The sequence below is a fragment of the Scleropages formosus genome, chromosome 8 (assembly GCF_900964775.1).
Source record: "Scleropages formosus chromosome 8, fSclFor1.1, whole genome shotgun sequence".
NCBI classification, from domain to species: Eukaryota; Metazoa; Chordata; class Actinopteri; order Osteoglossiformes; family Osteoglossidae; genus Scleropages; species Scleropages formosus.
The window spans coordinates 28,051,224-28,065,417 of NC_041813.1; the positions used below are offsets into that span (position 1 = coordinate 28,051,224).

Below are 14,194 nucleotides of genomic sequence, written 5' to 3' on the forward strand. Positions count from 1 at the left end.
AACGGTTCAAGACCTGCACCAGCTCTGAAGTGGTGGGACATCTACAGTAAGTGTAACAAGTAAGTTCCAGCAATACCTGCCTGATGGTGTGTGAAGGGGTTGTGTTGGGGGAGTCATCCCAAGTGGGTGATGTGTGCAGGCTCTGTGGAAGAGTAGGAGGATTGAGAAGATGAGTAAGTGGAAGAGAGAAAAGTATAAGTAGGCTTTTTTTTTTTTTTAAATTTTAAATTAAAAAAAAAAAAAAAAGAGGCACAGCTTTTCTTTCCCACCCCCTTCACCTCCATTTCCATTTCCATTTCCATTCACCCTCACCTCTCACAGCACTGTTACACCACCCTCACTCCTCGATCCTCAAGCACTGCAGCCCATCAGTGGCAGCAGGCTCAGGTACACAGCCATTACTTACTTCCTTCTGAGGAACCGAACCAGGAACCTTCTGGTTAGGAGTCAAGCTCCTTACTTGTTACGCCACACCTCTGCCCAGGAAAACACTCTTCTAACATCTCTCTTATCCTTAGACAGCTTGATGCGTGAACCAAAAAGACACCTTGTCAAGACTTGAACTAGCAATCTCTTAAACTAAGGTACATGTGCATTCACACAACTCCACAGAGGTTCTCAGAATCTACTGTCTCTAACTTTGCAGCTATTCCTAAAGGCAAGAGTCACATGACAAAAAAAAAAAAAAGCACTCGTTCCTTCGGTCGTTGAACGCGCAGGAAGCCGGGACCTAACCAACAACCCTGACAGAACAGGCACGTGCACGTTGACACCCTGCTCCAGAGGTTACACGTTAACCTTGTACTCATACCTAAGGGTAAGTGCCAATTACTTAAAAAATACCAACGCCTTCAGTTGCTAAAAGAAGGAAGCAGTACACACTTAGCGCCGAGAACTCAAACCACTGACACCAGCAGTACAAACACATGCACGTTCACATCCTGCTGCAGGGGTTTACCGCCTGACCTCATCCCCATCCTCCAGAGCAGAGTCTGCAATACTTTGTGCCACTTTGTGGACATGGTATTCAGGAATACAGAACTTCATGTTTGGGTTAAAGCTGCTAAAAAGCAGGAGCCTATTAAAGCACCTATTCCCACATTTGAGCACCAGAGGTTGCGCTTCATATATCAGTAAAATGGAGATATCAACCTCGCTCAATCCGCTCAACTACAGAAGTCTTGATTTTAAAATGTTCAAGAAAAGTGCAGCTCATTAAGAACTAATTGCATTGTTTAATCATGGTGAAAATGATCTGTGCTACTTAACCACCAGGTATGTAGCACGTAATCATCTCATTTAGACCAGATGTTAGAGGTCCAGATGTTCATGCCACTTGTTACACATCCGCTGTATCTTTGAAGAGGTACCCCTATATTGGCAACACTCGACAGCATTCTGGTAGAATACTCAGTTCTGGCATCAAAATGCAAGCGCTTATCATCACAAATGCTGCTTATTAAGCCCGGGACCACACGGCCACTGTTGCCGAGGAGCATCTTTCAAAACATGCGTGAACGTCAAGGACAAATTCATTGTTGTCCATACTCTAAACTCATTACTAAGTCACCTGTTGAAAAACTCTTCCTTTTTTTCCATCCAGAAGGAAGTCACCAAACTGTCTGGAAATCGACGATGGGAGCGACTTATTGAGATTTCAACCCTGGACATTGATCGCAAGCTCTCAAACTTGGCTCTAATTAAAAAAGAGCAAGTGTGACAATTGAACTAATACTTGTAAACCAAATGCATAAAGATGGACTTCAACGGCTGAATGTACTAAGAAAAAACACACACTGCTCATAATCATGAGCTCAGAACTAAAAGGTACCTCATGTTCATATAAATATACGATTTAGTGACCCATGTGGTCATGTATATCCACCTATAATAAACCTGAAATGTAATATACGAATGTGAATAAAGCTCAAAAAGATGTTAAAAACAAAATTAAACATCATGACAAAGACTAACTAATTTCATCTGATAATAAAAATGCATTTCTGTGTAAATCCCTAAGCCATCAAGTGTTGTCCTTTGTTCCAGCAAGGTCCCTGTAGAAGTGGACTTAACCACAGACCTTCTTGGAAACAAAAGTAATCGATTTAGACCGATGAGGACCGTCAGCGTGCGGTTTCTCATTGCCAGTCCATCCACATCCACTGGTATGTTTACAAACATTTCACTCCCTCTCTTATGCTCCAGATTGTTACCTCTGTGCAAAGGCGGTCAGTTTCTTTTGCAGCTATTACAGACCAGTTCTCCTTCCGCAAAAATTCTAAGCCGTTTCCCTTCGAGGCTCCGCTCTTCTCCATGGTTGTCAGAAAAGGGCAATTACAAACATTACCTTTCATCTCCCCTTTATTGTTCACAATGACTCCAGCGTTGTCTTCAAAATGAGGAAATACTCCGTCTTTTCTTCGATACGACTTCCTCTGCCGTACCGCTACTGCTGGATGCGCTGAGATAGACAAAATGTGGAAGTTTTACATACATACAGTACCTTTCAAGTACCTTCTCACATAATGGCAGCATATGTCCCACAATGAAAATTTACAGCCGCTTGATTTGTACTGCATCAGTTGCACCTTTAGAATAGGTACGGATAAAGAGGCCAGCAACCATACCCTTCAACTACATCTTCTCTCGAACGCCTCCAAAATTAAAGCGTTGAAATGCTAACTAGATGCGGCATTTTCTCACATTTCTCAATAATAATTAACCGTATAATCCTACAATTTCCAGCCGGTTTATGTGTCAGCGGCATCAAGGTTATTCACGTAACCACTGTTTCAAGTAATTACTAAGGTTATTTTGAATACGTTCTTTTATTACAAGCAGAGAGCACTGCAGAAACTAACTGCTGAACGCTGTTTAAAACAGAATTATTTTACGTTGCGCTTGAGCTGCCTCTGGATCAGTGCACGGTGAAGGAGAGAACTGAATTCTGGATACATGTGCACACTAGTGATTATTGCTTAGGCAGAACAATGATGAAGAGGATAGCGCTGTGACAACAGAGCTCCCAAAGCTATGGATTTCAAATTGATTCCAGTTCTGTACTGTTCTGTTCCGTTCCATTTTCTTACTTTTCTTCTGAAAGCCCTCGCTTGAACTATATGACTTTGTCCATACAACAACGCAATGTTTACACTCAAAGCTGCAGTAATCTTGACATTTAAGAAAACTGGAACATAGCAATGTAAATTCATTATCATTTGACATCTTGCATAAACATTAACAATGTACATGGTTTTTGCACAACAACAAGGACAAAACAAAATAACTGCGCTATAGCGGTCTGGGTCTCAGCGGTTCTTTCAGAGGCTCCTCGGTTTTTGGCCTCTGCAAACACTAAGGTCTATCAAAGGTACAGAAAAAGGTTCAAAGTTCTCTGTTCTGCAGTACTGGCACCGTGGCTGACTGCTTAAAGAGCTTTTCCATAAAGAAGCTTGTAAGGAAAGGAATATTCCCTCTCTTCCCCAGCACTGCAATAGATTCACGTAACACAGAGGAGCAGTTGCACTCTTGGCACCATGGTGCAGCTTTTAAAGAACTATGTTCAAGTAAAGGAGCTCTCTTTCACTTCCAGTACATATGAACTGAGTCGGGCTGTGTGTGATTGTTTGGGTGGTACGGAGGTTTGTCTTGTCTTTCACAAGTCTGAGGTGTGACACATTCATGCGATGGTTTCTCAGATACACAAATTGGGATTTTAGTGCCAGAGTATCAAACTATTGGGGCCATATGAGATTCAGAATCTGACAGAAGACACTTCTTAACCCAGTCTCAAATTATTCCAAGAGCCATGCTTCGACCGCTTGGCTACCAGACACGTCTGACTTTGGAAGTTACCGGTTTCTCAAGTCAAGAAATCCCGTTCTCCAGTAATCATAAATTGGTGTTACACAGGAAGGGTGAGCAGATTTTTGACAGCTAAACAAACTGACTGCCATCAAACTCAATAATGGATATTGTAATGACCCGCGTTACCGGGGAGCGTTACGTTTGAGCGGGAAAATAGGTGCGTTGTAAAGAGTTGAATTATGGGTAAAATGGAATTAAGTGTTCAACCGCTGTAGGATCTCACACATGGAATATAAGGGGGTGAGTGTGTTAGCCAGTGAAAGAGGAGAAAAGTCTGAAGGATACTAAATAGACTGTTGCGAGGGGCAGATCCTTGAGAAAAAGATGTCTTTAGACCAAGAAATATTTGCTCAGTAACTGCTGAACAGTCAAGCAGCATTTCAACAACTCACCTGGTTTTTGTTAAGTAGTTTACTTAATAGTTATTAGTGCTAATTCCGATTGTGTTGTATTTTGCATTTCCGTTTCCGAACCGCCTGTCCCATACGGGATCGCGGGGAACGGGAGCCTAACCCGGCAACACAGGGCGTAAGGCCGGAGGGGAAATGTTTTTAACTTATTTGCAGTCTTAATGTACGTTGTTACTTTTTTCACCCCCACCTTACATCGTCGTAGCCTCCCACCCCTCCTGGGGCATTGCCCCCAGCAAAGGCTTTCCTTGAAGTTTCCTTGTTGGCGTTTCTGTAGTTGGCAAGGTTTTTACGGTACGGAGTAGCAAGCCCCACGCCCGACCCGCAACTCTCTTGCCTTCTCAGGTGGGCTCGGGGACGCCCACGGCGCAGTTATCCCCCTCCCGCCAGCTTGCGGAAAAAGACATTTAGTTGCCAGCAACCACCGCTGTACGTTGTACTGTTGCACATTTGTTAAAATAAACCTTTGATTGAAGAGCATTGTTTCCTTGCATTCGCACCTCATACCTCTTGCTGTGTGCCGGCGTTCCGGTAAACGCAGGTAACGAACGCTGTCCGCTCTTCTTTCTTCGGCCTACCTGAGCCCAGTCTTGTGCGTTACGATATTAAAGCATATAAACGGTGAAGAAACTAACCAGCATAAACATTACTGCAACATAAGACCGTCACTGATGAAGCAGCCCATCGGTGGAGTTTGCACCACAAGGAGCGCCACCCTCTTTTAACTCATGGGAGATTTCCTTCGTGTTCTCACATTGTTTGCGCCACATTGTATTTCCCTGTACAAGTTTCCAGGCACCTGTTCACACGTGCAAATATGAAATGTAAGCAAGTATAACTTATAAAACACGCTTGGAAAAAAATTACCCATGGGTCTCTGGGGCATTCACACGTTCAGGGATTGACCAAAAAATGTCCAGTTTGCGGCTGACACTGGATGCTTGCTGCCGTTTACTGAAAAAGTTACAGGGTTATTTGTTGTTTACAAAAAGTCGCCACAAGACGCTCTTAATTTGACAGCAGAGTTTTTCTGCCACCTTGTGGAAACTCGTGAAAACTGCACTTAAAATAAATGGCCAAAGTGCGGTTAGTATTTTAAAATACTGATATTTGTTAGTATTTTGTGCGATTTGTGCGTGAGTGGGCGTGGCCAGCGGTGTGGTCTTGTGGTTAAGGCTCCCACCTTCGGTGCGGGCTCTTTTAGGCTGAAGTTTGAATGTGTTCGCAGTTTGGTGTTTGTGTGGTGCGTCTGACTGACAAAAACACCTCAAATCTGCAAGGAGATTCTTCAAGTTGGGTGTTTATCGCACTGGTTTCGGCCTCGCTTTGAGTTTCGTTACAAACAAAGCTGTGCCGATTCTGCTGGTGCTTTGAGCGCTCTGGTGTCGTATCTCTCGGTGTCTTAATAGTACAAGTACTGAACAAAGAGCAGCAGTTGTCTGCGATGCACTTGTTTCACTTTGTTCAAGATAGGAGACCTGTTTCACTTCCAATACATATGAACTGAGCTGTTCTATAGAAATCTTCCTGGGTGGTCCAATGGGTCAGTTGGTTGCCTTCCATTCAAGGGCTCTGCGGTTCAAGCCCTTAGTGCAGGTGTTTTGGAATTTACAATGGAAATTTAGTCACTTCTTCAAATACAAAAGTTGAGCTTTCAGGAACAGTGACCTAAGGGCTTCTGTAGTCGAGTGGCTAAAGTAGCAGTGTTGCGTTAAGGAGCTTGTTGGTTCAAGTCTGTATGGAGTGGGATTGTCTGTGCATCAAAGGCCAGGTGAGCAATGGTGCTACTTTTTCAAAAGCCCTGCCAAAGAGCCATATTTCATGACACAAGAGCTTAAAAAAAAGCTTACTTAAAGTACAGCTGGCTCTGTGGTACACAAGTTAAAGAGTGTACACTGGTGATGAAGCTCAATGGTTCAAGACCTGCAGCAGCTCTGAAGTGCTGGGACATCCACAGTAAGTGTAAGAAGTAAGTTCCAGCAATACCTGTGTGAAGGGGTTGTGTTGGGGGAGTCATCCCAAGTGGGTGGTGTGTGCAGGCTCTGTAAAAGAGTAGGAGGATGGAGAGGATGAGTAAGTTGAAAAGAGGAAAGTAGGCTTTTTTTTTTTTTTTAAATTAAATTTAAAAAAAAAAAAGAGCAGGGGCTTTTCCTTCCCACCCCATTCACCTCCCTCCTCACATTCATTTCCATACACCCTCACCTCTTACAGCACTGTTATATCACCCTCACTCATGGATCCTCAAGCACTGGGACCCCTCACTGGCAACAGACTCAGGTACACAGCCATTACTTACTTCCTTCTGAGGAACCGAACCAGGAACCTTCTGGTTAGGAGTCAAGCTCCTTACCTGTTACGCCACACCTCTGCCCAGGAAAACACTCTTCTAACATCTCTCTTATCCTTAGATAGCTTGATGCGTGAACCAAAAAGACACATTGTCAAGACTTGAACTAGCAATCTCTTAAACTAAGGTACATATGCATTCACACAACTCCACAGAGGTTCTCAAAGTCTACTCTCTCTAACTTTGCAGCTATTCCTAAAGGCAAGAGTCACATGACTCAAAAAAAAGCACTTGCTCCTTCGGTCGTTGAACGCGCAGGAAGCCGGGACCTAACCAACAACCCTGACAGAACAGGCACGTGCACGTTGACACCCTGCTCCAGAGGTTACACGTTAACCTTGTACTCATACCTAAGGGTAAGTGCCAATTACTTAAAAAATACCAACGCCTTCAGTTGCTAAAAGAAGGAAGCAGTACAGACTTAGCATCAAGGATTCAAACCACTGATATCAGAAGTACCAACATGGGCATGTTCACATTCTCCTGCAGGGGTTTACCGCCTGACCTCATCCCCATCCTCCAGAGCAGAGTCTGAAATACTTTGTGCCACTTTGTGGATATGACCTAAGCCCTACCCATCTTTAGGAATATAGTTCCTCATTGCCAGTCCATCCACAGCCACTGGTATGTTTACAAACATTTCGCTCCCTCTTTTATGCTCCGAATTGTTACTTCTGTGCAAAGATGGTCAGTTTCTTTTGCAACTTCTCTGGACCAATCCTCCTTCTGCAAAAATACTAAGCCATTTCCCTTTGAAGCTTCGCTGTTCTCCATGGTTGTGAGATGACCTGTGAATTGAAGCTGAAGGCAGCATTGAGCCTTCAGAGATTTTCCCACCCCTCAAGTCAAAATATTAACACTGATGAGATGGGATGTTCCATTTAATACAACAGAGCAATTCCCAGCATTGTGGTTACAGCTGCCTTTGGACTCAGAAAGTCATAGTTTCATATCCCAGCTGTAATATGCTTGAGTAAGGTTCGTACCCTAAAGAGCTCCAGTAAAATAACCAAGCTGTATTAATGGATAAACAATTTTAAGGTGCTCTGGAGAAAAGTGTAAGCTAAGTAAATAAATGTAAAGTCCAGAACAAAGCATCTAGAGAGGTTTGTGTCAGTCAGGGGCACCTGTTAAGACATTGCCAGCCATTTCACATAAGACACACTTGACAGCTGCTTGTTTATTGTACTTTATTTTAAACACATGGTGAGGGTGGAGAGCTCATGCAATACTGCCAGCATTGGAGGCAATCCTGGGCCACAGATCTGCACACTCCTTTGCCACAGGTCCAGTGATAGCTGAGCCTGTAGAAGAAAGCAGAAAAGTCAAATTTACCAGCCATCTCACTCAGACTGCAAACCACCTATACACTGCTATGTAAGAGGCTCTTAATTCTGCTTCTGGCTCAATATACTGGATTTTGGTACAGCTAAATGCCACAGCTTTAATACGCAAAGTTGCAGAGTAAAATACTCCAAAATCAGATTTGAAATGCAGGCTCCCCAGAATTCCACCTCATGGGATGCTTCTCCTATGGAAGTTTTACTGCCAAAACATTTTAAGGCTAGAACTAAATTACCACCTCTAAAGTTGATTTAATAGCAGACATCACTTTTTCACCTTTTTATTTAAAGAGCAATTACAAACATTACCTTTCATCTCCCCTTTATTATTCACAATGACTCCAGCGTTGTCTTCAAAATAAAGAAATACTCCGTCTTTTCTTCGATACGACTTCCTCTGCCGTACCACTACTGCTGGATGCACTGAGATAGACAAAATGTGGAAGTTTTACATACTGTACCTGTCAACTACTTTCTCACAATATGGCAGCGTATGTCCCACAATGAACTCACAATCAACACAATTCAATCTTCTGTCAAACACCTCCAAAATTACAAAGCGTTAAAATCTTAACTAGGTGCGGCATTTTCTAACATTTCTCAGTAATAAGTAACCATATAATCTTACAATTTCCAGCTGGTGTATATGTCAGGCGCATCAAGATTGTTCCTCTAACCACAGTTTCAGGTAATTATTAAGGTTATTTTGAATACGTTCTTTTATTACAAGCAGAGAGCACTGCAGAAACTAACTGCTGAACGCTGTTTAAAGCAGAATTATTTTACGTTGTGCTTGAGCTGCCTCTGGATCAGTGCACGGTGAAGTGGAGAACTGAATTCTGGATATATACGCAGACTAGTGATTATTGCTTAGGCAGAACAATGAACAGGGGGGCGCGGTAGCGCAGTGAGTTGGACTAGGTCCTGCTCTCCAGTGGGTCTGGGGTTCGAGTCCTGCTTGGGGTGCCTTGCAACGGACTGGCATCCCATCCTGGGTGTGCCCCCCCCTTCAGCCTTATGCCCTGTGTTGCCGGGTTATGCTCCCGCGACCCCGTATGGGACAAGCGGTTCAGACAGTGCGTGCAGAACAATGATAAAGAGGACAGCACTGTGACAATAGAGCTCCCCAAGCTATGGATTTCAAATTGATTCCAGTTCTGTACTGTTCCGTTTTCTTACTTTTCTTCTGAAAGCCCTCACTTGAATTATATGACATGCACTTTCCATACAACAATGCAATGTTTACACTCAAAGCTACAGTAATCTTGACATTTTAAAAAACTGGAACATAGCAATGTAAATCATTTGACATGTTGCATAAACACTAACAACGTAAATGGTTTTTGCACAACACCGAGGACAAAACAAAATAACAGATCCGATATCATGATCTCAATGTCAGTACACAGAAGTAAGTAAATCTGAAGTAATTTACAACTTTAAACAGACAGCTGGAGATGGAAAAATTCAACTACATGTACTGGCTAATGCAAAAAGAACTATAGAAAGCAGTTTTGTGGCTTGGTCAATAAAGTTTTCCAATCTTCTAATTTCAAATAAAACTGTAGCTGACCGATTTAATGTTAAAACATTTTGGGAGCAGTACCAGGTTCTGAAACCAATGCAATGGCCATGCGAGTGGAAGTGCTGCCTTGGTAACACATAAACTCTCATCAGAAACATCACACTGGAACATTTATACACCGATGGTCGACTTACCCTTTTTCCTGAGTTCAGGCTTGCCTTTCTTGACTGTAGCCATGACCATGTCCCCAACTCCGGCAGCAGGCAACCTGTTCAGGCGACCCTTGATGCCTTTCACAGAGATGATGTACAGATTCTTGGCACCTTGAAGGGTTTTTTTAAAAAACATTTCATGAACTCATGGAAAAAAGGTTCTAAGCTCAACTTCAATTAGAGTTTAGAATACATTCTGAAGCTTTGAGCAGCACATCTAATGAATTACTGTTCTATTAAATGAACTTTTCAATGATGTTCCAAACCGCTGCCCTAAATGACCTCGGACAGAAAAACCACTTTATATTTTCCAGTGATTATTTCAAAGGTCTATGTGACATGGAAATGGAGACACACAATTGTTTTAAACTCTTAAGATATGCATGTCAAAGAATCTTTGTTAATTCAGTTAATTCGATCCCCCTCCCAGTTCAACATAAAATAAAATGGGTGTTTTAAAAATTCATCACCACACAAGTGAAAACAATTATAGTGGAGTAATTTGATAATTTACTTTTGTACAAACTACCCAGCAACACGTCACAAAACTACTTCTCAAACAGCCAACACTCAAGGTAACACCTGAAGGTTCCCCACAATATCGTGTATTTCTGTCTTGGTTTTAATAAACACTTATGCATAAACCCATAAACATAACAAAAATAAACTAAAGGGTTTTATACTTGATTTCTTACCTGTGTTGTCAGCACAGTTTATAACTGCACCCACTGGGAGACCCAGGGAAATGCGGAATTTCGCTCCAGAGGAGCCACCACGTCCTGCAACAGAAAAGTTTCAATAAAACTACATAACTTTGCAGCTCCCACCAGTAACAGGCTTCATCCTGTCAAACTCTTCTCCATTTTACACACAAACAAACCTAAGACTGCCAGTCACTTTGAACAAGACTAATACTTTCAATCCAAATCTTACATTTAAAATTAAATATTTGCATTTTTAAACAGGAGAAAAACACTACACTATAGTGCTATCCAATACTGTAATACAGATATTTTAAAATACTGATATTTTTAATGTGCTACGGAGACTATTTATCCATAGAACCACATTAGTGTGGGATAAAATATGGATATACACCATTTGCATTAGGAAGGTTTTTTTTTTTTTTTTAAATACCACCTCTGCTTAAATCGACCTTTTAGCAAAATATAATAATAATAATAATAATAATAATAATAATAATAATAATAATGCATCAATTTTAAATATTGCTGATAACTGAATTTCACAGCCCAAACACGAGGAATGACGTTAAATGAAAATGTGCAATTGCTCCCTGTAGTAACGCTTGAAGACAATGGAGAAATACGTGGTAAAGTAGCATTTTAATATACAGTGTTCTGTGTTACGGTAACTTATAAAAGCACATATTACAATCTTCTCTGTCGACATCACACTCATCTTCACCTTTAGTTCTGTGACCACAAGTGAATACTCTTACCCTGTAGTCAGATATTGTTCTATTTTTGTTCGTATTAATGTACACTGACATCATGCATATACTATTTAAACAGGGAGGGCGTTAATGTTTTAAGTTTTTCTCAGCGTACACGTTAAAATTTCAAACAAACATGGCTGCCGGCACATCTGCAAGAACTGTCTTAAAATGGTTAAACTTATGCCCGATTGCATTAATATACACACTTTTGGAAGCAGTGTGTATTTCGGGTGAAGAGCACACAGAAAACTGCTTGATAAAACCCAACGAAACATGGATGGAGGCAGATTTTTCCGCCCGTCGCTCCCCAGCTCATACCTCTCTTGGACATTTCGGATCGGCCTTGCGCGGAAAAGGAAGGAAAGACTGCCGGGGCGTCATGATGGGCATTTTAACGCGGAAATCCCACAATTCCTTGCGCGAGACCGCCCTGTAACACTACAAGCTAGCCGGGGGAAAGAAACAAACGAACAAGGAAACAAAATAAATAAATACACAGAAAAAAAATTACAAAACACTCTAATAACCAGAGACAATACTTTAACATCTTAAAAAATTTACAGTCTTAACAATGGCTTTCTTATCATTACACTCCTCAAAAGTGTTTATGTACTGCCTAAATTCTTAAATAAAAACGAAAAATATAGGTTTTTTATTAACATATTTGGACCTGCGTACATGATATTTGACTAAAATGATAAATAAATGAATGGTAGCCTGTTTCATGTAAGCAGCGACCGGTCATTATATTTGTCATTTATTCATGGAAAAAATGAATGAGCAAAACTGTTTACTCATGAACAAGAGTCGTGTAAAAAAAATAAAATAGCACATTTTAGCAAGCTTTTTTTTTTAAAAAAAAAAAGAAAAAAAAAAGAACACTAGATTCTAGGTAGTTGATGTCTTCTCTGACATAACTAAACCAGAGCAGTTGTGTGACAAAAGCAGGATGCAACAGTTGGAATATTTGGTGCGGTATTTAAGCAGCATTTAGTACACAAAGGCAGACGCAGACATGCAGAAAATGTTTGCAAGATCTGCGTCTGCGTGACCTCGGTCGGAAATACGTCACTCAGAGTCGCACGTTTGTTTGCGCAACTTCTTTTTTTTTTTTTTCTACCGCGCGGGGGCGAAGTGCACTAGACAATCAAGACGGTGACAGACAACGAGATATAATCCTGTAGAAGTGTTTGCGCCATCTATCGCTGGGAGTGTGAAAAGCCCCGGGAAGCCCCAGTTGCCAGTTAGTGAGTTTTTCAGTTCAGTTATGCTGTACACATGTATATGTGAATAGCACTCATTTACATTAGAAAATTACATGTTTTAGTATTTATACTTCTCACAAGTCCATTTTACTTCTTACGGATTTTGTTTCAGGTGGCCAATCCAGGCCCACCTGCTATTTTTTCTATACCTATTGCTCCATATTGCTTCGTTAAAATCATTTGCATAGATTCTGGTAATAATTATTTAAAACACTAGACTTTATATTTGATATATTAAGTATGATCAGAAAACATACTATAAGTATCCTAAAATATATTTTCTTTTAAATTTAACATGGGACAAATATTTGAAAAGAGTACCAATTACTTTGCCCTGACTTTTAATAATACTTTCCGGTCCTCTGAATGTCAGCATACAAAGAATGGGATGTTTATAAGTTTAATCATATTCAGTTCTTTAAATGAAAAGCACTTAAGAGCTGCTTTATCTTTACTACAGGGCCTAAAATATTTTTAACACAGTGATTCAGGAAAATTATCCATGTAAAAGTGAGGACGTGTAGGAGACGGCGGAGGAGATGGGAGAAAGACACGGAGGAGGCTGTGAAGGAGATGGTGGAGGAGATGGGAGAAAGACACGGAGGAGGCTGTGAAGGAGATGGGAGAAAGACACGGAGGAGGCTGTGAAGGAGATGGTGGAGGAGATGGGAGAAAGACACGGAGGAGGCTGTGAAGGAGATGGTGGAGGAGATGGGAGAAAGACATGGAGGAGGCTGTGAAGGAGATGGTGGAGGAGATGGGAGAAAGACATGGAAGAGGCTGTGAAGGAGATGGGAGAAAGACACGGAGGAGGCTGTGAAGGAGATGGGAGAAAGACATGGAGGAGGCTGTGAAGGAGATGGTGGAGGAGATGGGAGAAAGACACGGAGGAGGCTGTGAAGGAGATGGGAGAAAGACACGGAGGAGGCTGTGAAGGAGATGGTGGAGGAGATGGGAGAAAGACATGGAGGAGGCTGTGAAGGAGATGGTGGAGGAGATGGGAGAAAGACATGGAAGAGGCTGTGAAGGAGATGGGAGAAAGACACAGAGGAGGCTGTGAAGGAGATGGGAGAAAGACATGGAGGAGGCTGTGAAGGAGATGGTGGAGGAGATGGGAGAAAGACATGGAGGAGGCTGTGAAGGAGATAGTGGAGGAGATGGGAGAAAGACATGGAAGAGGCTGTGAAGGAGATGGGAGAAAGACACGGAGGAGGCTGTGAAGGAGATGGGAGAAAGACATGGAGGAGGCTGTGAAGGAGATGGTGGAGGAGATGAGTGTGAAGAAAACAGTGGTGGTGGTGGAGGGTTGCAATAAGAGGGGAGAGGAAAAACAGTGAAGGACAGCCTGGAAGAGAAAAGGACGGTGGAGCACAGGAAAGAAGAGATAGTGAAGGATATGAAAAAGACAAAGACGACAGTGAAAAGGAAGGAAAAAATGTTTGATACAAAACTGTACAATACCTGTGTTCGTCTACATGAATCAGATTAACTCATTTCCTTAATAATGTGCTGTCGAATTACTTACAAAGCAACATTTCTCTTTTTTAATGAACCTATTTAGACCTAAAATATATAAACTTGTAGGCTAAGCCTATTGCTTGACTAGTGGGCTTACATATCCTAGCTGTCAAATATTACATTCATGACAAAAGTATTTTGTCCCTTCCAAAAAAGACCGACGCAACAGTCAGCAACAGTATCTTATACACTATATTATATTCAGGTCCATGAACAATATCAGTAAAGAGAAACAAATGTTACCATGT

General features: G+C 41.7%; 1 protein-coding gene across 1 annotated transcript; it reads right to left on the reverse strand.

Annotated features, from left to right (window-relative positions):
* Window positions 1-7,797: 7,797 nt before the first annotated feature.
* Window positions 7,798-11,575, reverse strand: rpl23 (ribosomal protein L23). Its single transcript, XM_018764477.1, has 5 exons — window positions 11,482-11,575; window positions 10,400-10,483; window positions 9,687-9,815; window positions 8,277-8,390; window positions 7,798-7,928 (listed from the first exon to the last, which is right to left on the reverse strand). Exons 1-5 carry the CDS (start codon window positions 11,492-11,494, stop codon window positions 7,846-7,848), a joined length of 423 nt encoding a protein of 140 aa, XP_018619993.1. The 5' UTR covers window positions 11,495-11,575; the 3' UTR covers window positions 7,798-7,845.
* Window positions 11,576-14,194: the final 2,619 nt, after the last annotated feature.

Bases quoted from the DNA above. Each gene is read 5' to 3' on its own strand.
- rpl23 (XM_018764477.1), bottom strand. The intron at 8,391-9,686 runs GTAAGTCGACCA...TGTCTATCTCAG, and splicing joins GCCTGAACTCAGGAAAAAGG to TGCATCCAGCAGTAGTGGTA. The intron at 7,929-8,276 runs GTAATGTTTGTA...TTTCTTCTACAG, and splicing joins TAATAAAGGGGAGATGAAAG to GCTCAGCTATCACTGGACCT.